General features: G+C 42.1%; 1 protein-coding gene across 1 annotated transcript in view; it reads left to right on the top strand.

Moving 5' to 3' along the window:
- Nucleotides 1–19,032, top strand: part of LOC141132573 (UDP-glucuronosyltransferase 3A1-like) — a 40,475-nt gene extending 21,443 nt beyond the window's left edge. The window contains exons 3-7 of the mRNA XM_073621147.1: nt 1,866–1,980; nt 4,134–4,668; nt 7,911–8,142; nt 9,175–9,394; nt 18,004–19,032. Of these exons, the coding sequence (XP_073477248.1) occupies nt 1,866–1,980; nt 4,134–4,668; nt 7,911–8,142; nt 9,175–9,394; nt 18,004–18,280 (1,379 nt within the window). The 3' untranslated portion in view covers nt 18,281–19,032. The remainder of the gene's footprint in view (nt 1–1,865; nt 1,981–4,133; nt 4,669–7,910; nt 8,143–9,174; nt 9,395–18,003) is intronic.
- The last annotated feature ends 8,546 nt before the right edge of the window (nt 19,033–27,578 follow it).

Raw genomic sequence — 27,578 nt, 5'->3', positions numbered from 1 at the left:
ATTAGGAACAACGGTCTGGCAATCACTTGACTGAGTTCCCTAAGTACCCTTGGATGCAAGCCATCTGGTCCCGGTGATTTATTAATGTTAAGTTTCTCAAGTCTAATTTTAATTCCGTCCTCTGTTAACCATGGAGGTGCTTCCTGTGTTGTGTCATGAGGATAAACACTGCAGTTTTGGTTACTGAAGCCCCCTGATTCACTCGTGAAGACTGAGGAGAAGAATAAATTCAATACCTTTGCCATCTCCCCATCCTTTGTAACCAGATGTCCTTCCTCATTCTTTATGGGGCCAATATGGTCTGTCCTCCCTTTTTTACTGTTTACATACTTAAAGAATTTCTTGGGATTTTTTTTTGCTCTCCTCCGCTATGTGTCTTTCATGTTCTATCTTAGCCGTCCTAATTGCACCCTTACATTTCCTGTTGCATTCTTTATAAAGTCTGAATGCTGAGGATGATCCCTCAACCTTGTATTTTTTGAAGGCCTTCTGCTTTGCTTTTATATGCATTTTTACATTGGAGTTAAGCCATCCAGAACTTTTGTTCGCTCTTTTAAATTTATTACCCAATGGGATACATTGGCTAATGCCCTTATTTAATATGCTCTTAAAGCAAAGCATTAATCATATGATGGCACTATTAATTACCTTGTAGCACTAGCTGTGTTTTATTTCAATATTTATGTGATTTTTACACATTTTTTAATACAATTTGGTTGCTGAATTGAATTTTGTTACACAAATTAGTTTATGTGAAGCACACAGGGGAGCTTTTTGTAGTCAATAATGATTGTAACAGGCATTCTGGTGTTTGCTAATAAGCAGGACTTTAAAATGTGTTTTTTGAAATATATGTAAACCCTTACCTTGTACAACTATCCATTCAGTTTAAAATAGAAATGAAAGGCAAAACATTTATGTATAGACATAAAAAAACATTATAAATACCTTTTTTTCCCTTATCTATAAATGATCACATATCCTCTGTTCTCAGCTGCATAAGAGCTAGGGGAGGAGAAACAGCAGCACACTGATCTGGCCATTGATTGGCTGAACAAGGGGTGTTTGTCAGGACAAGTCTGCACAGCTAGAGAACTGACCACACTTTACTTTAATGCATAGTGTGGTCAGTTTTAATAGAAAAAATATAGGGACTGACAGGAACACCAGGTATTTCACACAAAGGCAGCAATACAAAGAGAACAGGATACCTTTTCATACAAATACATGATACAGCAGGCTCATATCAGGAATGTGAAATTTGGGTTTACATATTCTTTAAGTAGGTTTGCTTTAGAGTGACCCTGTAGCCACAGAGTAATTTTCCTGAAACACCATTGCTTTGCTTCTTCCTGGCCGCTGCAAATATTCCATACTTTCAAGTATGAATACCTGCTCTCCAGCCACACACTGTGGTTCCTCACTGTGGCATGTACATCTCTACAATGCGTATGAGCTAGTGGGACAAACTACAATGTGCAATGGAGGTAACAGATATTCCACCCACCCTGCAGGGGTTACGGAGAAGCAAAGCACCTGCATTTCAAAAAATGGGCCACCAGAAAGGTACAAGCACTATATTGCCATTTGTTTTATAGAGTTTTGTGTCTTGTGTACAAACAACCCAGGGCAACTTTAAGATGGCCAGATATGGGATAGTTGTTGATCAAAAATACTGTCTTGACTTTTGGTGGTTTCCTTGGTTTTTCTATCGCCTCTCATAGAAAGAGATACTGTATGTATTTTCAGGGCTAGCTCATTCAGGTGTGAGGAGAAATTAAACAGATGACTTATTTGCTGCAGGATCCTCTATGGAAAAAGTAGTCCTAGTGCATATAACTAAAAAAACTGTTTTTGATGTTCAGGTTACAAGCGACAACCAAGTCCATATCCAGTGACCACCTCTTCCCTGGATGAGAAATATCTTCAGGAATTTATGGATCTTTTTGTAGAAGATCAGAAAAGGTTCCTTACGGGCAGGTATGGTAAAGTATTCAGTAGGTGTCCAGAAGGGTTGAGCGGTGGGGGCGAGGATGACCAGAAACATATTTAGTGGGGAAATCATAATCATACCTGGTAGGAGGGAAAACCGGAATCATATCATTAGGCCTTCAGCTGAGGGGAGAGGTCCAAGGGGGAAATTAAGCGATGTGCACTGAACTTAGAACGTTTTCCCATGGTAAAATATATGCAGTAGAAGTCCAAGGTGGGAAAGAAATCCAGAAACTTATTAGGAAAGGGTCCAAGTGGGGAATCTAGAAACATTCCTGCCAGAGCTCTAAGTTTACAGGGTGGGACCCATAAGCATACCATTAGGGGTTAGATTATGTGTGTGTGTGGGTAGTATATGTTTGTGGGGGGATCTCATTCGGTAGGGATCTAATGGGCTAACTGAGTGCTGTGTATTAGATTTTTCCTGGAAAAAAAAACATATTCAGTAGGGATCAAAATGGGAAAGAAAAACCAAAAACATATTAAGTAAGGTTTTAAGTGTGGAAACCAGAAACATACCTGCTAGAGCTCTGAGGTGGGAAAGGGGGACCCAGAAACATAGCATTAGGGGTACCAAAAACATACCAACAGGGCTCCGGGGGGGGGTGGGGACTAAAAACATAACATTAGGGCTACACTAAGGGGGAACCTAGAAATGTATCGCTGCTGCTTTAAGAATTTGGTGTGGACCCAGAAACATAGCATTAGGGCTACACAGGGCTCTGCAGACTTTTCTGTACTTAGTAGAATTGACCTGGATGAATGTTAAGCTACCTGATCACTTTCACTCACGTGTACTGACAGATAAGCGATGGCTCCCTCCCATTATTATTATTATTATTATGCAGGATTTATATAGCATGGCCCCAGGTCATCTGTGAGCCAGAGACCCCTGCAGGAGGGTTTAGGTTGGTGATCAGTGCAAGATTCTATAAATTCCTATTCATCAATCTCCTCTATGATCACTTTAGAGCTTCAGGATAATAGCCACAGTGGCCGGTTCATGACTCCTCTCCTTCTACCTAGTGTAACCCACATTTTTGAATACAGTAAAAACTTGGATTACGAGCATAATTAGTTCCAGAAACATGCTTGTAATCCAAAGCACTTGAATATCAAAGTGAATTTCCCCATAAGAAATAATGGAAACTCAAATGATTCGTTCCACAATCATTTATTTATAGGTCCTTCAGTTTATAGTCCATATAAAAAGATTATAGAAATGTGACCAGGTTGTGTAACCATAAAATGTCCATCCACAAATGGAAGCATCCACGAGGGGATTAGAAGCAAAATCCAGCAAGAGCTACAGAGTATAAAAGAGAAGAGAGTCGCCTCTAAGTTTAGAAATATGTTTCTAAATGTTGTACCTTCATTAAATGTAACCATATTGCGCCTCTCTTCTCTTTTCTACTCAGTTGTGACATGATGCTACTTGTATATCAAGTCAAAATGTATTTAAATATTTTGCTTGTCTTGCAAAACGCTCCCAAACCAAGTTACTCTCAAACCAAGGTTTTACTGTACTTACCTTTAGCTCTTCCTTTAAAATCTTTGTTGTGCAGCCCTGTCCAGCAAAGCATGGCCTTTGTTTGAAAATAGTCCCAGCTGGGCCTTGGATCAAACTGTAACAGTTTTTACATTTTCTTTTAATTTATTTTATTATATTTGAATTTTTTTAAACAGTTTTGCTAAATGGCATTGCTTTCACAATATAACTGACAAGCACCATGTGTAACAGCATATCTGAAGAGGCAGGTAGTCTTTATAAAGGCATCATGGGTCGATTCTATCCATAATCCCTTCTCCGCACCATATCCAAGCAGATGGAGTACAAACTGTCCAGGATCTGCTATTTTTGCAGTTGGGGTCTGATATCTTTGAACTAGTGAGTGTTACTTGGGAGAAAACTAGGCAATAGACTTTCCTTGCCCTCCCGCTTTTCTCTATCTCACCCATGGGATGTCCCACAAGACATAGGATTCCAGAAGACCAAGTGCAAATTTCCTAACCTCTAGATGTGATCTAGTAAACATGTATTCTGTAAAATGTTATTAATTGCTATTTTATATAAACCAATTTTTAATTTATGATAGCTTATCCATGAAACTAAGTAGGTGGAATAAACTTCTATTTTTCAGACAAGGAGTTCAGTCTGTCCTTACATTTTTGAAGGAGCTGTCTTACCAGTGCAACATAACATTGCACCAGACAGAAATCTTAAAATTCTTGAAGGAGGAACATTTTGACATTGCGGTGGTGGATGCATTCAACCCCTGCACTTTCCTGGTCTCCGAAAAGCTGGGACTCCCATTTATTGCTTTCTTTCCTGGGATGATGGCCAATGCTGACCGTGTAGGAATGCCAACTCCTCTGTCCTATATTCCATTGTTCCAGACGCAGCTTTCTGACCAGATGGATTTCTTTGGACGTTTAAAGAACACAATGATGTTTCTGGGTTCATTAGTAATCCAGAAAAAGATGGACTCACTGTATGACGGTGTCATCGAAGAGCATTTTCCTGCTCAGTCTAGACCAACTATAGCTGATCTTCACTTGAAAGCTGAGCTCTGGCTGTACAATATAGACTTCACTCTTGAGTATCCCCGTCCACTTCTGCCTCACGTTCAGTTAATTGGGGGATTATTGACCAAACCTGTAAAACCATTATCACAAGTGAGTATGGCCGAATAACTTTTATTTTAATAAAACATGCTGAAGAAATATTAAATTCTCGTGCAATAATTTTTTTTTATTGGTTTTGGATGGATTGATAATGGGTCAGAGTATTTGGCAGGTTTTCATTGCTGGGTCAATTGAACAGAAAGAAGCAGATAAGGACATAAACTTGGGAGAAGCTCTTTCTTCACTTACTTCAACCCCTGGCACTTACTGGAACTATAACCATAATCTTAAAGAGGTTAAAAATTCTATTTTTTTGTAAAATAACAAACGTGTTTACTTTCCTGCTCTGTGCAATGGTTTTGCACAAAATGTCCCCATACCTTCTCTTCTGGGGTCCCCCACTGGCACTCTTGGCTCCTCCTCTTTTTGGCATAGGACCTTGGTATTATGCTGTTGAAAAGTCATAAAATGAAAATAACCAGACTGGTTCATGTTTCCTCTAATGCAGGCCATACATTATGCAATTTTCTTTCCCACAACCACAGTCAGAGTTGATGGGGGAATCCCTCTCGCAGTGCTATTGTGTTCTGCCAGTGGGGAGCACAGGGAACCTTCTCCACCGTCAAACTACAATGATAAAAAAAACAAAAAAAACAGGCTGGTTGTACTGATGTTAATCATTAAATCGACTTCAGTACAACCAGCCTGCCCATAGAGGGATCAAAATTTGTCCTGCTGACTCAGCTGATTTTTGATACCTCTATGGCCGATTTTAGATGCAAAAGACATGCTATAAGTTGTATTCTAGATGGTACAGAGTCCCAGCCAGGCTGGCCTCTAGATACAGTACGTTTATAAAAGGACTTGTAGTGAGGGGGTTAAAGCAAGCTCACAGTTGCGTTAAGCTCCACCCCCCCACACCCTTCCACATGTATGTAATGGGCAATAGTACCACACATGTAAGGTACCACCAGAAACATCGCAGTGAGAGAAATAATTCTGGGCCATAATGTACAGTTTACTCTAATCTGATTATCTGAAAAGACTTTTAAAGCATTGTCTATGGACAATTTTAGGATATCATAGTTCTTTGCTATTTTATGGATGCATGCAATTTTAAGGCTTGATATGCTGGGCATCTATTTACTTGATGAAACATCACATTTTATTATTTTGTTGTATTTGTGTGCTTTAAAGCTTATTTTAGTGTATTTTATGAAACTATACTGTACATTAGGTAACGAGTTGCGCAAATATTGTGTTACCTAAGAAAATTACAACTGCCAAGATTTTATTCTTCATGGCCTCTGCTTTCATAAAATATATATAATTGTTTGGGGGTTTAAAGCAACATGTGTGCGAAAAATGTAAAAATTGCCCTGGTAGACAAGTGATAAAATGTATGCAAATACGTATATCAGCAGGTTGTAGCATGGAACTGATATTTCTTTACTTTTGGTGGGAGAATCCTTTAATTTTACCTTTTTGTTCCACTGTATGTACTATTATGAACTTCTTATTGCCGAGAAACGTAATGAGCTTACAGTGTATTTCCACTTTTGCAGTCAAATTTGAGAAAACTCCACTATATGTTTGTTATGTGTTCCCATTCACACGGCATGCCTTAAAAATTGTTTTTTTTTTAAATATTTCTTACCTATTTAGATGCTTTTCAGGAGGAGGTATCATGGCTGACTTGCAAGGTGTCTTGAACAATGGTAGCGTAAGCCTGTCCTAAGTCTATCCTTGTTAACGTAGAATGCAAGAGGCCCAGCCTTTAGCCCCGGTTCACACAGGGGCGACTTGTCAGGTGACTTAGCCGCCTGACAAGTCGCGTCCCGCTCTGTACTATGGAACCATTCTAATAGGAGCGACGCAAGTCGCTCCGACTTAGAAAAAGGTTCCTGTACCATTTTTGTGGCGACTTCAGGCGACTTGCATTGACTTCTATACAGAAGTCTTTTTGCAAGTCGCCGCTGAAGTCGTGTGCAGGTCGCCTCGGTGAGTCGGCCTGCAAGTCGTGTTGCCCCTGTGTGAACTGGTACCCTCACCTTTAACCCTTTGTTAGGACAAATAATGTTCAATTTTAGTTATAATTGATAATGAAGATCAGTCTGCACAGTACAGACATGGTTAATTATGGCAAACACAGCCACCCAGTCCCGTCGTAAACAAAGCGAACTAAGTAGAATTTTCCTTGCTGGAGTGTCCAGAATAGAGCATTTAAAAAGGTAAGCTGCATTTTTAAAATATTTTTTGCTATGCTATGTAAATGAGGGCATGTGACAAATATAAAATAGTTGTTGCCCCAATTTGCTGCAAAAGTGGAAATAAACTTTAATGCATAGGAGGGCTTTGTGTACTTCTCCTATAAATCATGCATTATATAATATGAAAGGAGTGGTGAACACTGGATGCGCTGTTTTATTTTTTTTTATTTATCGCTTTCTTTTTCCTTTTTGTCATGATTGTTTGGAGTTTAAGGTTAGGGCAGAGGCAGGTCCTGAGTGAACAGGAGAATTAATGGGCAATTAAATTTTATGATGCAACATGTAAGATCTAGCAGGTTATATATTCATAGTCTTGGTATGATCTTGTGATATAAAATGCTTTGCAACCATTATACTGTTGTTCATGGAATTGTGATGTGTACTTTGTGCCTTGTACTGCTTATCTGTTCTGTCAGCAATTAAAGGGGTTATAAAGGTTCACGTTTTTTCACCTTAATGCATCCTATGCATTAAGGTGAAAAAACATCCGACAATACCGGACCCCCAGCCCCCCGTTTTACTTACCTGAGCCCGTTCACCTGCTGCGCTCGCCCCCAATGTCCTCTTCGCCGCTCAGCCTGGCCGTTGACTGGCTAGAGTTGATGGATTGAAAGCAGCGCAGCCATTGGCTCGCACTGCTGTCAATCACATCCAATGACGCGGTGTGCCGGGGGGCGGGGCCGAGTGATACAGTGAGCGGCTATAGCCGACGGCTGTATCACGGGAGTGCGCCCGCAAGAACTAACCACCATGCGAGAGAGCTCGCATGAAGGTGGTTAGTTCTTGCGGGGAGGAGCTGAGACAGCTGCCGAGGGACCCCAGGAGACCAGGTTCGGGGCCACTCTGTGCAAAACGAGCTGCACAGTGGAGGTAAGTATAACATGTTTGTTATTTTTTTTTTTTAATTGCCTTTACAACCCCTTTAAATAGAGAGTATATAAAAAGCCAGACAGATACTTCCTTATTGCCTAATGAAAAAAAAATATACTTTATAAATAAATATGCTTATTTTATTATATTCAGGAACTGGAAGACTTTATATCTGAGTCCGGGGATGCTGGTTTCATTGTGGTGACACTGGGATCGATGTTGTCCTCACTCCCTGTTGTGGAATTTTTCAAGGAGATGAACGGTGGATTAGCTAAGATTCAGCAGAAGGTGATCTGGAGGTATCAGAGGTCAAAATGGCCACAAGATGTGGAAATTCCTCCAAATGTGAAAATTATGGACTGGTTGTCGCAGAACGATTTACTAGGTAATAATCTTTTCATATTTACCTGGAAGTAGCAATGTAGTAATATGAAGTTACTTTATTGCTAGCTATTGCCTGTACTTCCTTTCCTTTAAATTGTGGTACTTGTTCTACCTTCTACATCCTACCTTCCTACCCTCCCTTTTGTTGCCCTAACCCTGCTCTCCATTGCCCCGCCTTGATTTTGCCCTCCCTTTCCTAATCTAACTCTGTTCTTTCATCCTCCATAACCTAACTCAAGGTCCTATAGTGCCAGCAGTAAAAAGGCACACTCCATGAGCTGTGGACTACTTTAGCAGCATGTGCCCCCTACTCCTTAAGCACCCAAAGATGTCTTCTCTTCTGTCTACCCCGTGGCCTGGCCCTGCTCTGCCCTCCCTTCCTTCACCTTGATTCTGTCCTTCCTTCCTCCACCCTAACTTCATCCTCCCTTTTCCTACCCGAACTCTATCCTTACTTCCTCTACCTAACACTGTCTTCCTCCTCCACCCTAACTCTGTGTTAACTTCCTCTACCTTAACTCTGTCTTCCATTCCTCCACCCCAACTCTGGCCTCCTTTCCTCGCCTAACTCTGTCCTATCCTTCCCCACCCTAACTCTGCCCTTCTTTCCTCTACCTTAAATCTGTCCTCCCTCCCGCCACCCCAAAGCTGACCATAGATGGTTAGTTTTTTTTCTCTGTTCAAACAAAATTCCTCCATCCTCTCTAGCTGTCAGAATACACTGATCAGCGGCCGCAGCCCTTGGTCGAAATAAGTTTTTCCATTTTTTCGTCAGACGTTGATTAAACATCTGGTTTCTGTTGAGCAGGGACTCCCACACAGTGATCAACATTCGACTGGTCACTACTGAACCAGCCAACTTTCGATCCCTGTATGACCAGCTTTTTTCTGTTCTACCTTCCCCTGCCTCATTTCTGACCTCTCTTCCCTACTTTAACTCAGTCCTTCCTGGCCTTCTCTGATCCTCTCTTCTCCCCCCCATGCTTTCCTCTTCTGATCTGACTCTTTATTTTTATTGTTTTTGCAATATCAGGGCACCCCAAAGTGCGTCTTCTGGTGACACATGGAGGAATGAACAGTTTGATGGAAGCTGTGTACCATGGTGTTCCTGTTCTTGGGATTCCACTTTTTGGAGATCAGTATGAAAATATGGCCAGAATAAAAGACAGAGAAATGGGAACCTATATTCCACCTGAGCAACTTAAAGCTGAAAACTTTGCCAGCACTATTCAACACATCATAGAAAATAAAAGGTAATTGTTGGCAATGTAATATCTGGAGAAGTGTTAATTTTGGCAGCAAATTTCAATTTAGTTTTAGTCTTAGGACTAAAATGCCATTTTAGTTTTAGTCCCATTTTAGTCATCGTATTTTAGTCGACTGAAATCTCCAGTACATTTTAGTCGAATAAAATAATTTTATTCAACTAAAATTGAATGTGTTTAGTTAAATTACATAGTTACATAGTAGGTGAGGTTGAAAAAAGACACAAGTCCATCAAGTCCAACCTATGTGTGTGATTATGTGTCAGTATTACATTACATATCCCTGTATATTGCGGTCATTCAGGTGATTATCTAATAGTTTCTTGAAGCTATCAATGCTCCCCGCTGAGACCACCGCCTGTGGAAGGGAATTCCACATCCTTGCCGCTCTTACAGTAAAGAACCCTCTACGTAGTTTAAGGTTAAACCTCTTTTCTTCTAATTGTAATGAGTGGCCACGAGTCTTATTAAACTCTCTTCTGCGAAAAAGTTTTATCCCTATTGTGGGGTCACCAGTACAGTATTTGTAAATTGAAATCATATCCCCTCTCAAGCGTCTCTTCTCCAGAGAGAATAAGTTCAGTGCTCGCAACCTTTCCTCATAACTAAGATCCTCCAGACCCTTTATTAGCTTTGTTGCCCTTCTTTGTACTCGCTCCATTTCCAGTACGTCCCTCCTGAGGACTGGTGCCCAGAACTGGACAGCATACTCCAGGTGCGGGCGGACCAGAGTCTTGTAGAGCGGGAGAATTATCGTTTTATCTCTGCAGTTGATCCCCCTTTTAATGCATGCCAATATTCTGTTTGCTTTATTAGCAGCAGCTTGCATGCCATTGCTGAGCATATCATCTACTAGGACCCCCAAGTCCTTTTCCATCCTAGATTCCCCCAGAGGTTCTCCCCCCAGTGTATAGATTGCATTCATATTTTTGCCACCCAAATGCATTATTTTACATTTTTCTACATTGAACCTCATTTGCCATGTAGTCGCCCACCCCATTAATTTGTTCAGGTCTTTTTGCAAGATTTCCACATCCTGCGGAGAAGTTATTGCCCTGCTTAGCTTAGTATCGTCTGCAAATACAGAGATTGAACTGTTTATCCCATCCTCCAGGTCGTTTATAAACAAATTAAATAGGATTGGTCCCAGCACAGAACCCTGGGGAACCCCACTACCCACCCCTGACCATTCTGAGTACTCCCCATTTATCACCACCCTCTGAACACGCCCTTGTAGCCAGTTTTCAATCCATGTACTCACCCTATGGTCCATGCCAACGCACCTTATTTTGTACTGTAAACGTTTATGGGGAACTGTGTCAAATGCTTTTGCAAAATCCAGATACACCACGTCTACGGGCCTTCCTTTATCTAGATGGCAACTCACCTCCTCATAGAAGGTTAATAGATTGGTTTGGCAAGAACGATTCTTCATGAATCCATGCTGATTACTGCTAATGATATCATTCTTATTACTAAAATCTTGTATATAGTCCCTTATCATCCCCTCCAAGAGTTTACATACTATTGATGTTAGGCTAACTGGTCTGTAATTCCCAGGGATGTTTTTTGGGCCCTTTTTAAATATTGGTGCTACATTGGCTTTTCTCCAATCAGCTGGTACCATTCCAGTCAATAGACTGTCTGTAAAAATTAGGAACAACGGTCTGGCAATCACCTGACTGAGTTCCCTAAGTACCCTCGGATGCAAGCCATCTGGTCCCGGTGATTTATTAATGTTAAGTTTCTCAAGTCTAATTTTAATTCCGTCCTCTGTTAACCATGTAGGTGCTTCCTGTGTTGTGTCATGAGGATAAACACTGCAGTTTTGGTTACTGAAGCCCCCCGATTCACTCGTGAAGACTGAGGAGAAGAATAAATTCAATACCTTTGCCATCTCCCCATCCTTTGTAACCAGATGTCCTTCCTCATTCTTTATGGGGCCAATATGGTCTGTCCTCCCTTTTTTACTGTTTACATACTTAAAGAATTTCTTGGGATTTTTTTTGCTCTCCTCCGCTATGTGTCTTTCATGTTCTATCTTAGCCATCCTAATTGCACCCTTGCATTTCTTATTGCATTCTTTATAAATTCTGAATGCTGTGGATGATCCCTCAACCTTGTATTTTTTGAAGGCCTTCTCCTTTGCTTTTATATGCATTTTTACATTGGAGTTAAGCCATCCAGGATGTTTGTTCGCTCTTTTAAATTTATTACCCAATGGGATACATTGGCTAATGCCCTTATTTAATATGCTCTTAAAGCAAACCCATCTCTCCTCCGTATTCTTTGTTCCTAATATTTTATCCCAATTTATGCCTTTTAGCAAGGTTTGTAGTTTAGGGAAGTTGGCTCTTTTGAAATTCAGTGTCTTTGTGTTCCCTTCATGTCTCCTATTTGTGTGATTTATACTGAAACTAATTGACCTGTGATCGCTGTTACCTAAATTGCCCCGTATTTCCACATCTGTTATCAGGTCTGTATTGTTGGTAATCAGTAGATCTAGTAATGTTTTATTTCTAGTTGGTGCGTCTACCATCTGACCCATAAAATTGTCCTGCAAGACACTAAGGAACTGGCGAGCCTTAAATGAATGCGCGGTTCCCTCCGCCCAGTCTATGTCTGGATAATTAAAATCCCCCATTATGATAACACTTCCCATCCTTGCTGCTAATCCAATTTGTGATAGGAGATCCGTCTCCACTTCCTCCCTCAGGTTAGGGGGCCTATAGCATACTCCCAGTATTATTTTCCCCTTAGCTTCATTATTTGCATTATTTAAGCATTTCTCTAGAATTTCTAAGCTCATTATATACTCCTAGAGTAAAAAAAATGTAATATCATGTTATTATTTGTGGTGCTAGGTTTGAAAAAACTCTGCTGCTGAGAAGGCCAGTAATGTTGCACAGTGCTCTGGACAGTGGTCCAAGGAGGCCTGTACATAATTGCCAACAGCGGGGCATTCGTTTTAAGGCGTGGTCTCCAGGGGAAAGTAAAATGTGGCGCACTTCGTGCGCCGCTGGCAAAAGATGGGTGTGGTTTCAACAGACTAGTGGGTGTGGCTCAAAGGGGGTATGGTCCGAGTCTGAGATGAACGAGGGATGGAGGGAGAAAGAAAGAAATAGGGAGGGAAGGATAGAGAAGGAAGGAAAGAAAGAGGGATGGAGGGACAGCAGGCCCAGATCCTACACCACAATAGAAATATGTGTATTCCATAAAGTTTAACAATCAGCAGATAAAGATACTCCAAACACCTGGTGTTAGTGCTTCAGTCATCCCGACACCATGGTTGTTATGATGTCAGGATGATTGAAGCGCAATATTACTACATTGTTATATAAAATGAACAAGTTCTACTCACCATAATGCAGAATCAGTGGGAGCCTTGAGCGTGTCCCCTGCCACGTCGCATGCCACCAGATGCCATCAGGTGTCCCGAGCGGAGTTTCTCCTTACATCAGGCATTCCCAGCAGAGTCCCTCCTTACATCAGGCGTCCCCAGCAGAGTCCCTCTTACATCAGGTGTCCCCAGCAGAGTCCCTTTTACATCAGTGTCCCCAGCGGAGTGCCTCTTACATCATGTGTCCCTAGTGGAGTGTCTCTTACATCATGTGTTCCCAGTGCAGTCTGTCTGTCACAGATCGGTGTTCTGTCAAAAGCTACAACCTGTCAAAAATTCCAGCAGCAGGCCATCTCATTCCCCTGTGCTCAGTGGAGAGGGAAGGGGCCAATCTGTGCAGCTAACTCCGGCTTTAGTGTGCAAGAGAATTGTGAAGATAGAAGCCGATTCATTGGCTGCACGGATCGGAGGCCCCTCCCCTCTCCACTGAACACAATGGGAAAGAACCTGCTAGCCCGGAAAGAAATCTCACGGCGGCGCTGGCGGCCATTATTTTGGAGCCATAAGCAGCTGCGGTGCCAAAAACATTTCCCAGGACAAAAGCAAAATCCCGGGATTTTAATCGGGACGGCTTCTGATTGGGACGAGGATCCCAAAATCGGGATGTTTCCGGGAAAATCGGGTCTGTTGGCAAGTATGCCTGTAATGCTGCAGGGTGCTTGATTGTGGTCTCAGGTCTGAGGAATGGCCTGTAATGCACAGTGCCCTGGATGCCGCCATGCCAGTGGTCACTGGTCAGAGGAGGCCTGTGATGCTGCGCAGTTCTGGATGGTGGTCTCAGGTCTAAGGGTGATGGCCTGTAATCCACAGTGCCCTAGTTGCCACTGCCAGTGGTCGGAGGATGCCTGCAATGCAGAGTTGCACACACAGTGCTCAGTCTGGATGGACGGTGGTCCGAGGGGAGGCCTCAGGCCTGCTGTGCTATAATTGTAATACAGAACTGTACACACTCACAGTTTGCCCTGCTCTGGGTGTCTGGCAGTGTGGTCATCTCGGGAGTCGGGACTCAGGAGGCCTCAGCCTGGTTGGCCTATAATGCACAGTGCTGCCCTCTCACTCTCAGGTCTCTGGCAGTCGTCTTGTCACAGTGCGCTTGCTTGCTACGAGTGGATTTTGGAAGCAGGCGGAGCTCTGTGAAAAACCGGAAGTTAATTAACGAAGGTAAATGTCCCTGACTCACATTTTCATCCCATTTTCATTCGTTAACAAAAACGGATTTGATTTTTGTCATAGTTTTTGGCAGTGGACGAAAATGTAAAAATGCCGTGTAAAAATTCCACTGACTAAATCTTTGACGAAAATGTTTTAGTTGACACTTTAACACTGATCTGGAGGACCTTACATAACAGCACAAGTGACACCTGACTCCTGAGTCTGACACAGAATGAGTTTCAGTTTAGAACCTAGGAGCCCCCCCCAACAATACCTACCACTGATAACAGGAGATCCCTTCATGGCACTTAGCTCGTGGGAACAAACCCGTACTAACAGGATCTAGCTGTTTTCCAATAGATCATGCAACAATGTTTAGCTGGCCATAAACAGGTAGTTGGCTGGCAGAAATGACCACTTAAATATCCACTTTCACCCCCTTCCTGCCCAGGCTTATTTTTAAAGCTTTCAGCGCTGTCGCACTTTAAATACCACAGAAAGAAAAGTTACAAAAATGTTGTAACTTTTTTACAAAAAAAGTTACAAAATGTTACAAATACTGTAAGTAATTTTTCTCCTTCACTGATGGGGGCTGATGAGGCTGCACTGATGGGCACTTATGAGGAAGCACTGATAGGCATGGATGTGGCTGCACTAATATGCGGCACTGATATGTGGCACTGATAGGCGGCAGTGATGCGCACTGATAGCGGCACTGATAAGGAGGCACTAATAGGCGGCACTAGTGAGCACTGATGAGAACACTGATGAGGCAGCACTGATGAGGTGGCACTGACGAGGCTGCACTGATAGGCGGCACTGATGGGCACTGATAGGCAGCACTGCTTGGCACTGTTGGGGCTGCACTGATAATTAGGACACTGTTGATCAGTGCTCTGATTATCAGTGTAAATGTCCCCTGTCACACTTGTCGGTTACCGGCTCTCCTCTCCTCATGCTGTGACAGCACGTTAGCCAATAAGCGATAAACTATAACCGACAAGTTTGTTTGATTGGACACAACTGCTCACATGGTAAAGGGCCACTGTGATTGGCCCTTTACTCCGATCTGTGATCAACTGTGTCCATGGACGCCCTTCCAGAACTGGATGGCCGCGTTGTAGCCATCTTTTGGCTATAGCGCAGTTGGGAAGTGTTTAAAAAAGACTAACAGATTCCCATTGTCACACAAACAAGGTGCATGGAGAAATCCATGCTCCCCTGAAACAGCAGAACTCACCCATAGCAGAATACACTGATAAGTGCCTGCAGCTGATCAACAAAGGTTTTATAGCATGCTCCTTGGACATAATTCGTTCAAGCGATCAATTTTTGTTGAGCAAGGCCTGCAATACACTGATCAAGGTTTGGCTAGTCCCTGCAGAGTTTCGAAAAGTCTATGGCCAGCTTTACATTTGCATGACTGTTTATGATGGCTGGTTGCTGTCTGAGTGAACAGTCGAGCTGGCTGAATAAGTAAATCTGTTAATTACTCATTCCTGAAGGCCATTAAATCATAATCTGACCATACACTAGTAGACTTTGGAACATTCGTACAAAAATTCTCAGCACATTTGATAACTTAACAAAAAATGTTGTTTGCTTTTAACATTTGATTTTGGAATGAATGGACTTTACCAAACAAAAACCAAATACACTGTTATGCCACGTTTACATGTCGCCTTTTGCCGCATTTGCGTTTAGAAGCATTTGAAAAAAAATAGTTTTTTTTTTTTTTCAAAATAGCCAAAAATTAAAAACGCCTGTAAATGAAATGCGGCTAAACGCGAGTTACCGATTGCTACTGTTGCTTTCCAAAAAGGCCTCTAAACTCAACTGCCTTAAAACGACATTAAACGAACCCGTGTACAGTGGGGCAAAAAAGTATTTAGTCAGCCACCATTTGTGCAAGTTCTCCCACTTAAAAAGATGAGGCCTGTAATTGTCATCATAGGTATACCTCAACTATGAGAGGCAAAATGTGGAAAAAAATCCAGACAATCACATTGTCTGATTTGGAAAGAATTTATTTGAAAATTATGGTGGAAAATAAGTATTTGGTCAATATCAAAAGTTCATCTCAATACTTTGTTATATATCCTTTGTTGGCAATGACAGAGGTCAAACGTTTTCTGTAAGTCTTCACAAGGTTGTCACACACTGTTGCTGGTATGTTGGCCCATTCCTCCATGCAGATCTCCTCTAGAGCAGTGATGTTTTGGGGCTGTTGCTGGGCAACACAGACTTTCAACTCCCTCCAAAGGTTTTCTATGGGTTTGAGATCTGGAGACTGGCTAGGCCACTCCAGGACCTTGAGCGGCTTCTTACGAAGCCACTCCTTCGTTGCCCGGGCGGTGTGTTTGGGATCATTGTCATGCTGAAAGACCCAGCCACGTTTCATCTTCAATGCCCTTGCTGATGGGAGGAGGTTTGCACTCAAAATCTCACGATACATGGCCCCATTCATTCTTTCATGTACACGGATCAGTCGTCCTGTTCCCTTTGCAGAGAAACAGCCCAAAAGCATGATGTTGCCACCCCCATGCTTCACAGTAGGTATGGTGTTCTTTGGTTGCAACTCAGCATTCTCTCTCCTCCAAACACGACGAGTTGTGTTTCTACCAAACAGTTCTACTTTGGTTTCATCTGACCATATGACATTCTCCCAATCCTCTTCTAGATCATCCAAATGCTCTCTAGCAAACCTCAGATGGGCCCGGACATGTACTGGCTTAAGCAGGGGAACATGTCTGGCACTGCAGGATCTGAGTCCCTGGCGGTGTAGTGTGTTATTGATGGTAGACTTTGGTCCCAGCTCTCTGCAGGTCATTCACTAGGTCCCCCCGTGTGGTTCTGGGATTTTTGCTCACCGTTCTTGTGATCATTTTGACCCCACGGGGTGAGATCTTGCATGGAGCCCCAGATCAAGGGAGATTATCAGTGGTCTTGTATGTCTTCCATATTCTAATTATTGCTCCCACAGGTGATTTCTTCACACCAAGCTGCTTGCCTATTGCAGATTCAGTCTTTCCAGCCTGGTGCAGATCTACAATTTTGTTTCTGGTGTCCTTCGAAAAGCTCTTTGGTCTTCACCATAGTGGAGTTTGGAGTGTGACTGTTTGAGGTTGTGGACAGGTGTCTTTTATACTGATAACAAGTTCAAACAGGTGCCATTAATACAGGTAATGAGTGGAGGACAGAAGAGCCTCTTAAAGAAGAAGATACAGGTCTGTAAGAGCCAGAAATCTTGCTTGTTTGTAGGTGACCAAATACTTATTTTCCACCATAATTTGCAAATAAATTCTTTTAAAAATCAGACAATGTGATTGTCTGGATTTGTTTCCACATTTTGTCTCTCATAGTTGAGGTATACCTACGATGACAATTACAGGCCTCTCTCATCTTTTTAAGTGAAAGAACTTGCACAATTGGTGGCTGACTAAATACTTTTTTGTCCCACTGTACATGTACACATAAGATAACATTGGATGAGTTCAGGGGCAGCTGAAAAAAGCAGCCAACTGCCTCTGAACGTCCGTTTACCATCAGGAGTGTACATGAGGCCTTAGAAACATTTTCCATCCTGCTCCTTTGAATTTTCTCCTCACTGGGGTCGAAAACACATAAAAACTTCACTAAGGATTAGAAATTCAAAGCAATGTTCTTAAAATGAAACATTATACTAGTATATGGTCAGCATTGGCTACCTGATTTCTAGATACAGTCTCAGGCTTTGAAGATTAATCCTTTAAATTGTCCCTTTTTTGTGAATACTGTTTCCAAGATGTATGAAAATATCCAGCATGTCAATCCATAAAAAAACGTATTCTGTGTAGTGTGATATTATGATTATTTAAAGTGGTGCTATACAGAGAATCCACTCATGTGGTTAGGGGACAGCAGGAGGAAAAAGTAACATGTTACTTTAGCAAATGTGTTTGATGTCCTTCAATATTTTTTTGTTACGTGTCTTTACAGCTTTGTTGTAAAGGTCAACTAAAATCTTTGTCCTTGATCCTGCTTGTATTTTGTCATGTGTTCACAGTTACAAGACATCAGCAATGAAGCTACAAGCTATTAGGAGGTCACAGCCCTTTCCTCCAGACCAGCAATTACTGAGATGGGTGGAGCACATCATCCAGTCGGGTGGAGGCGATCATCTTCATCCCTATTCTTACAAACTGCCCTGGTATCAGTATTGGCTGCTGGATGTCATTCTTTTCCTCTTCGCCATCCTCACTGCGGCCATCTACCTCATTGTCACATTATTCAGGGCTCTGATTAGGAAATGTTGTTCCCCAGGAAAAGTAAAGAGGAACTAATGAAACTTTGCCTTGTTCTGGAAATGAAACTTTGCAGCTTCTCCTCACTAGTCTCCAGGCATATTGCTGTGATCAAAGACTCAGATTTTTGACTTAAAGTCACTATTACTCTGATGACCTACATGTTAATAAGGCTGCTTTCACACTGAGTATACACCACTCCTAAAGCGCCCCTGCCTATTGAAACCAATGATCAAAAAGAAACGTGGAAATAACTGCGCATCAAAAAGGTGATTATAAGTAAATTATGAAAAACAAGCTGCGAAATCCTATATGTGACACAAACACACAACACAAACAATGTAAAACTGGTGACTCGCGCTTTTAACAGAGCACAGTGAATGTAAGTATAAAGGTGATCGAACATCACCTAATATGCATATAGTCATATATCCAAAAGAGGTGTATACCAAAAGTGTAAGCAACAAAGGCTACAATAAATTGTGCAAAATAATTAAATGAAATAGTGAATAATAGTCCATATAAGAACACCCAAATATATTTAAAGAGTCCAGATATGAGAATCCAGTGAAGGTCCAATTATATGGAAACTTAAGTGCTTGGGTCCACCACCATAGATAGAGTGCCTGGCCGCTTACCAGAAACCCATGACCTCCCGTTACAGAGGGTCTGAGTGAGCTGTTAAATCCTTCTGTCCTGGACCACCATGAAGCCAAGATGGGAGCTGGGATGGGACATCAGGGACTGTGGTGCAGATGGATGGATCCCCAAATATTTTTTTGGAGATGAACACATGGAAACAGGTTTTTTTCCTGGGGATCCATCCATCTGCACCACAGACCCTGATGTCCCATCCCAGCTCCCATCTTGGCTTTATGGTGGTCCGGAACTGATTTTATTTTGTGCATTTTATATATATATATATATATATATATATATATATATATATATATATATATATATATATATATATAATATACACAGTATTTGTAGCTACCACTGGGAGCAGAGACAGATTAAAGGAAAACGGGGCCTCTAAGCAAGGTAGCAGGTTTGGTAAAGAGTTCCAATAGGCACAAAGAAGCCACACTTTTTCTATTGTCTTAACTTGCAAGGCTTTATGCACGTTATAGCTGGGTCTTTTGGACACACGCCGGGCCCTAGGCATTTGCCTGCATGGCCTTGTCGATGATCCAATTCTGTCAGACAGTGTAGCTTTTACTGAGTGTTCCTGTTTTATCGCACATAACATTTTAGTTAATTCACTGGCTTCTACATGAACTGACCCTAGATAGCAGGAGTGTGTTTCTGTATGACTGTGCCATGGGCACTAGATTGTAAGCCACTAGGGCAGGAGATAATATGACTGGTTCAGTGCTCTCTTTATAGTAGTGTTAAATATATTGGCACTATTTAATTCATTTGTTTTTTGTTATAAGTGGGCAGTTTTTTTCACAATAGGCTGCCATATACAATATATCTGTGAGGACAGTGTATAGTGAGTAAAACCAGAGTAAGTCCTTCAATGTTCAAAGTAAGAATGTTGTTTGTTTAGGCCCCTGCTGTTCCGCGGCATGGAACTAATTATAACCTACTAATTTGAATTGAAATCAATGTAAGTCCTTCAAGGTTAGAAGTTCTTCAGCACTTTTTATTATCGCGGTAAAACTTTTTCAAACAGCTGCACTCAGCAATCAGGATTCCTTAACATATCAGAATCGCACACCCACTAGAACTGTCCACACAAAACTCGTTTTGTTAATCAACTTCCCAACACTTAGCTTACAAGTTGTCATCTGCTCTACACCACTGTTCAGCCAGATTATTCTCACCCAAGTCCATCCTTTCAACTACCTGTGCCAATATGACCATGCCTGACTAGTTTCCTCTTTTTAAATTTCATTACATCCTCTGATAGAATTTAAAAGACAAAACTGGCCACACACATACACACGCCTTTACATGCACATGAACTTTAATGGCATCCCAGTCTTAGTCCGTAGGGTTCAATATTGTGTTGGCCCACCCTTTACATCTATAACAGCTTCAACTTATCTGGGAAGGCTGTCTGCAAGGTTTAGGAGTGTCTATGGGAATGTTTGACCATTCTTCCAGAAGCGCATTTGTGAGGTCAGGCACTGATGTGGAAAAGAAGGCCTGGCTCACAGTCTCCACTCAAATTCATCCCAAAGGTGTTTTATCGAGTTGAGGTCAGGACTCTGTGCTGGCCAGTAAAGTTCTTCCATCCCAAACTCGGTCATCCATGTCTTTATGGACCTTGCTTTGTGCACTGGTGCGCAGTCATGTTGGAACAGGAAGGGGCCATCCCCAAACTGTTCCCACAAAGTTGTGAGCATGAAATTGTCCAAAATGTCTTGGTATGCTGACGCCTTAAGAGTTCCCTTCACTGGAACTAAGAGGCCAAGCCCAACCCCTGAAAAACAACCCCACACCATAATCCCCCCTCCACCAAATGATTTGGACATTTGGACATCCCATAGTTCCCTACCCCATCCAAGTTATCATCCCCTAATAAAACAACAAAAACAAGCCAAAGACTGATTTTCTGTGTTTGAGTGAATGAAGGAAATGCTATGTGACTGGCTGTGCAGCAGTGGGGACCTGGACATCAGCGACTTCTATGGGGTATTGCTACTCTGAGAGAGGCTAAAAAGCAACTCAACATTGCCTTCCTCTGTTTGGGTGGATACTATCAGACACATTTTCATTTGTGCATCAGATTTAGATAAAAGATTGTAAAAGATTGGTAATCACATGCTTGAATATATTGTAGTGTATCTCTGGGCAAACCACTTTTTCTTTTGTTAAGAATAGAGAAAGGCTTTTTTTGTGTTGTTTGTAGGCAGGTGAAGTTAATCTGCCACTAGGTGGCTCTGTTTACAAACAGTATAGGAAAGGGAATTACAATATGTAGTTTGGTGTTAGGCCTCCTTTTAGAAATACCTTCTTGTAGTGATGTAATGGGGTAGTCACTGCCCATATAGAAGCCAGGATAGGACGAGCCTTAGACAGATGGGGCATAGAAGTTAAACACCCCAGAGCTATACATACAGTGGAGAAAATAATTAATTGATCCCTTGAAGATTTTGTAAGTTTGCCCACTTATGCTCAGTACACATGATCAAATTTTTCCAGCAAAAGATCGATGAGAGCTTTTGGTCGGAAGCGACCGTGTATATGCTCCATCGGAATTCCAGCCAGCAAAAGATTGAGAGCATGTTCTTAATTTTTCAGTCGGAAAAAGTTCCTATCCGAAAATGCGATCGTCTGTAGCAATTCTGACGCGCAAAATTCCCACGCATGCTTGGAAACAATTCGACGCATACTCGGAAGCAAGCTGTAGTGGAATTTCGTCGGAAAAGCCATCATATCTTTTTCCGATCAAAATTCCGATCGTGTGTACGCAGCATTACAATTAAATTAAGGGTCTATAATAGTTATCATAGGCGTAGTTTAAATGATAGAGACAGAATATCAACTAAAAATCACATGATACAAATGTTATAAATTGAGTTGCAGTTCAGTAAGTAAAATAAGTATTTGATTCCCTACCAACCAACAATAATTTTGGCTCCCATAGGCTGGCTACAGTAAGTGCTCATGTGGTACACAGATTTGTCCTGTCGATTTAAGAAGGTGCTCCTAACAACAACTTGTTATGTGTATAAAAGACACCTGTCCACAGAATCTCTTTCTTACATATAAACCTCACCATTATTGGCAAGACCAAAAAGCTGTCAAAGAACGTCAGGGACAAGATTGTAGACCTGCACAAGGCTGGAATGGGCTAGAGGACCATCAGCAAGAAGCTTGGGGAGGAGACATCTGTTGGAGCGATTATTCGCAAATGAAAGAAATACAAAATAACCATCAATCGCCTTCGGTCTGGAGCTGCATGCAAAATTTCACCTCCTGGGGTAAGGATGATCATGAGCAAAGTGAGGGATCAGCCCAGAACTACAGGAGGAGCTTGTGAATGATTTCAAGGCAGTTGGGTCCACAGTCACCAAACAAACCATTGGTAACACAATACGCCGCCATGGATTGAAATCCTGCAGCGCCACAAGGTTCCCCTCCTCAAGAAGACACATGTACGGGCCAATCTGAAGTTTGCCAATGAACATCTAAATGATTCAGAGAAGAATTGGGAGAAAGCGCTGTGGTCAGATGAGACCAAAATTGAGATCTTTGGCATTAAATCGACTCGCCGTGTTTGGAGGAAGAAAAATACTGACTATGACCATAAGAACACCATCCCTACAGTCAAGCACGGAGGTGCAAACATTATGCTTTGGGGCTGTTTCTCTGCTAAAGATACAGGCCGACTTTGCCACATTAGAGGCCAATGGAAGGGGCCATGTATTATAAAATCTTGGATGAGAACCTTCTTTCTTCAGCCAGAACACTGAAGATGGGTCGTGGATGGGTCTTCCAGCATGACAATGACCCAAACCATACTGCCAAGGCAATAAAGAAGTGGCTCAAGAAGCACATTAAGGTCACGGAGTGGCCTAGCCAGTCTCCAGACCTTAATCCTATAGAAAATGTATGGAGGGAGCTGAAACTACGAGTTGCCAAGTGACAGCCTAGAAACCTTAAGGATTTAATGATGTTAATGAATTTGATGAAAGAGGTTTATTTGGCAGGTCGGAGGCAGAAATTTTATTTTAGGAAGGTAGATTTATATGGGCCAAAGTCTTGCAGGGATTTTGTTCTACACCACAGATGCTCCAGAGCACTACTTTGTCCTTTGAGGGTTGTCATCTGTATGTAAGGGTTCTAGTGGCCAGGGCCTACTTTTGAAAGACAGAGGCAGCTCTTTAATTAGGCAAATTAGGCGGTCGCCTTAGGCCTCAGGCCTCATGCTCCCAGGGGCCTCGCAGCCACCTAATTTGCCTAATTGAAGAGACCCCTCTGGTCTCCGGAGATTGACCACTTCGCTCACCCACCCGGCTGGCACCTTTCCCTCCTCCCAGCCAGACGAGGGACAGCATTGCTCAGCTGGGATTGCCGCCCAAACAGGCTAGCTGAAGACAGGCTTCGGGGAGGGCAGGCGGGGGAAGGAGGCGGTGCCACAGCCACCACAACACTGTGACTGGAACTTAGCCATAACTTCACCCACCGCCCGCTGGGCACACTGGTGGAGTGGACAGACAGCGGGAACACCCACACTGCCACCAAGTTATTAGAGCCAGCCAGGCCCCCCCCCCAGCTGGACTGTCTGCAGGTCACAGGTGAGTCCCAGTCCGGACATCCTGTCCTTTCCTCCTTGCTGGGGGGAGACTGCATATGGCCATGGAGATCGCTGGGCTGTATGGGGGATTGATTGTAAATTGTAAAGTCGGCTGTAAATTTAATACTCATGTCATGTGTGGGAGTTTGGGGGGGGAGCTCCCCATTATACCTGGTTGACTGAGGTCGGTTCACACCAGCACATGGTCGGTGCGGCTAAGGTGCACTGTGTGCGTGTTTTCCACGCAGCAGGTGAACACACTACTCTTGCGATCTGCTGCAGGTGGGTGCCGATGTATTGTTAATGGTTTGGTGCAGTGTGATTTTAAAAGTAGTGCAAACACTACTTTTTCCGCAGTCTGTTACCTTTTGCAGCCCATTCAAATGAACAGACTGTCAAAATGCTCCCCACGGGAAAGCGTGTGTTCCCATGTAATCCTGGTATGAACTGGCCCTTGATCTAGGTTCACACTTTTGTGTTTAGTGCAGGCCATATTTGTGTGGGCATGGCAGCCCATTCAAATGAATGGGCTGCGGTACCTGCGTTTCCACAAAAAAAAAAAAAAGATGCATGCACCTTTTCAAAAATGCGACCGCACGGAAGTCGTATGGTCTTTTTATTTATTTATTATGTTTCCCATTATGGACATGAGTGGGGCCTCAGGTGCTTTTTCATGTAAATCTGACTTCCTGATAAATTTAATTTTAGTTTTAACTATCATGATATAAAATAATGGATCTAAAAACTGAAAATCTTGGGAGCTACCATAAACATACAGTATACTGAGTTCTTGTGTAGAAAGTTGCTAGCACTGATCACGTCCCATATGAGCGTGAAATAAGCATATAAATAAAAGAAAGTGCTGCGCTAACTTGTATTTAACCTGTACTGATTACTGTTTCCTTGTGTACTCCCACATATCCATGTAAATATACACTCTAGAATATATCTATAACAAAACAAATATATAAAAAGGTGCTCTAGTGACATAACCAATCTTTAATAAAGTGACTCTGTGCAACAATATAATGCAACGTGTAAACTCATCATCTGTCATAAAAGAAAGTCCATTATTAAAGTGCTCAAATTGTCTACACAAAAGTGTTCCAGTGCACTAAAGGTGCTATGTGCAAAGTTCTATATTGACAAGATCATGTGAAGACATGCATTGGTATAAAATCATATACAAAATCCATTCCAGAACTTAAAAATCAACTCTAAAGAACTGGTGATAGCAAGCGTGTCATTGTGTTCACTCAGGTGCTCCCCCTCCTGTATATGCGCTCACTTTAGAGCGTGTGACCTTGCAATTAAAGGGGTTGTAAACCCTTGTGTTTTTTTCACCTTAATGCATCCTATGCATTAAGGTGAAAAAACACCTGTCAGTGACTGGCCCCCCAGCCCCCCCCGATTTACTTACCTGAGCCCTGGAACTTGACCTGGTGGGGACACGCTGTCTCTCTGCCCGGGGTTCTCGGCTCTTGATTGGATAGATTGATAGCAGCGCAGCCATTGGCTCCTGCTGCTGTCAATCAAATCCAATAACGTCCGGGGGCGGGGCTGAGTCATATATTCGGCGGCTATGGACACCGAATGCTGGACTCGGGAGCGCGCCCGCAAGGTAACCCCCTCGGGAAAGCACTTCTCCTAGGGGGTTTTCTGATGTGGGGAGGAGCCGCGAGAGCCGCCGGGAGAACCCAGAAGACGAGGTTCGGGGCCACTCTGTGCAAAACGAGCTGCACAGTAGAGGTAAGTATGATATGTTTGTTATTTAAAAAAAAACCAAACGAACCATTAGGTCTCATGTATACTTCTGCTTGTAAACGAACGTACAGAGGCAGTTGGATGCTTTTTTCAGCTGCCCCTGAACTCATCCAATGTTATCTTATGTGAACATGTACCCAGGTTTGTTTAATGTCATTTTTAGGCAGTTGCGTTTAGAGGCTTTTCTTTGAAGGCAACAAAAATTAGTTCAGACACCGAAGTTTACGACGTATCAGATGCCAAACACGGCTAAACATGGTACCGGCGTTTAGCCGCTTTTCGTTTAGAAGCGTTTTTAAAGGTGCCCTATTTTCTTTACATTACAAAACTTAAAAATGATAGCAAATGATGAAAAACCACAAAAAAAAATATTTTAAAAAATTGTAATTGCTTGCAATGCTTCAAAGACCACTTATATACCCCCTAATGAGCCCATAGTCCAATCCAATACACCGCTAGCTTTGCTGTTAGCCAAAGCAGAATTGGAATTTGACCTATATGTTGTTAGATTTGAACCAGATGACCCCACCATTGAGCGTGACCACCGACTTGATCAAACATAGTTGCATGAAATTTAATATCTGGCTTTTTTAATTCCCTCACATATGCTAATTATGGGATCCATAGTAAAAGCAACAAAAATGAGGTAGATACAAGTACACTGCTGCTCTCTCAGCTGCTGCTACTCACTCTGGTCTCACAGAATGGCTGAGTTTAATAATACTGTTATTTGTGCTTTGGCAGGGTCTTATGATGTTATCTTAACCACTTGAGCCCCGGACCATTATGCTGCCTAAGGACCAGAGGTCTTTTTCCAATTTGGCACTGCGTCGCTTTAACTGCTAATTGCGCGGACATGCAATGCTGTACCCAAACGAAATTTGCGTCCTTTTCTTCCCACAAATAGAGCTTTCTTTTGATGGTATTTGATCACCTCTGCGGTTTTTATTTTTTGCGCTATAAACGGAAAAAGACCGAAAATTTTGAAAAAAAATGATATTTTCTACTTTTTGTTATAAAAAAAATCCAATAAACTCAATTTTAGTCATACATTTAGGCCAAAATGTATTCGGCCACATGTCTTTGGTAAAAAAAATGTCAATAAGCGTATATTTATTGGTTTGCGCAAAACTTATAGCGTCTACAAACTAGGGTACATTTTCTGTAATTTACACAGCTTTTAGTTTATGACTGCCTATGTCATTTCTTGAGTGGCTAAAATGGCAGAGCAGTACAAAACCCCCCCAAATGGCCCCATTTTGGAAAGTAGACACCCCAAGGAAATTGCTGAGAGGCATGTTGAACCCATTGAATATTTATTTTTTTTGTCCCAAGTGATTGAATAATGACAAAAAAAAAAATATTTACAAAAAGTTGTCACTAAATGATATATTGCTCACACAGGCCATGGGCCTATGTGGAATTGCACCCCAAGCTATTTGCTGAGAGGCATATTGAGTCCATGGAATATTTTATATTTTGACACAAGTTGCGGGAAAGTGACACATTTTTTTTTTTTTTTTTTGCACAAAGTTGTCACTAAATGATATATTGCTCACACAGGCCATGGGCATATGTGGAATTGCACCCCAAAATACATTCAGCTGCTTCTCCTGAGTACAGAGATACCACATGTGTGGGACTTTTTGGGAGCCTAGCCGCGTACGGGGCCCCAAAAACCAATCACCGCCTTCAGGATTTCTAAGGGTGAAAATTTTTGATTTCACTCTTCACTGCCTATCACAGTTTCGGAGGCCATGGAATGCCCAGGTGGCACAAAACCCCCCCAAATGACCCCATTTTGGAAAGTAGACACCCCAAGCTATTTGCTGAGAGGCATGGTGAGTATTTTGCAGCTCTCATTTGTTTTTGAAAATGAAGAAAGACAAGAAAAAACTTTTTTTTTTTTCTTTTTTCAATTTTCAAAACTTTGTGACAAAAAGTGAGGTCTGCAAAATACTCACTATACCTCTCAGCAAATAGCTTGGGGTGTCTACTTTCCAAAATGGGGTCATTTGGGGGGGTTTTGTGCCACCTGGGCATTCCATGGCCTCCGAAACTGTGATAGGTAGTGAAGAGTAAAATCAAAAATTCACGCCCTTAGAAAGCCTGAAGGCGGTGCTTGGTTTTCGGGGTCCCGTGCACGGCTAGGCTCCCAAAAAGTCCCACACATGTGGTATCCCCATACTCAGGAGAAGCAACAGAATGTATTTTGGGGTGTAATTTCACATATTCCCGTGGCATGTTTGAGCAATATATCATTTAGTGACAATTTTGTGCAAAAAAAAAAAAAAAATTTGTCTCTTTCCCGCAACTTGT

The sequence above is a fragment of the Aquarana catesbeiana genome, linkage group LG01, assembly GCF_042186555.1.
Source record: "Aquarana catesbeiana isolate 2022-GZ linkage group LG01, ASM4218655v1, whole genome shotgun sequence".
In the NCBI taxonomy this organism is placed as follows: Eukaryota; Metazoa; Chordata; class Amphibia; order Anura; family Ranidae; genus Aquarana; species Aquarana catesbeiana.
This window is presented reverse-complemented; position numbering and strand designations above follow the sequence as displayed.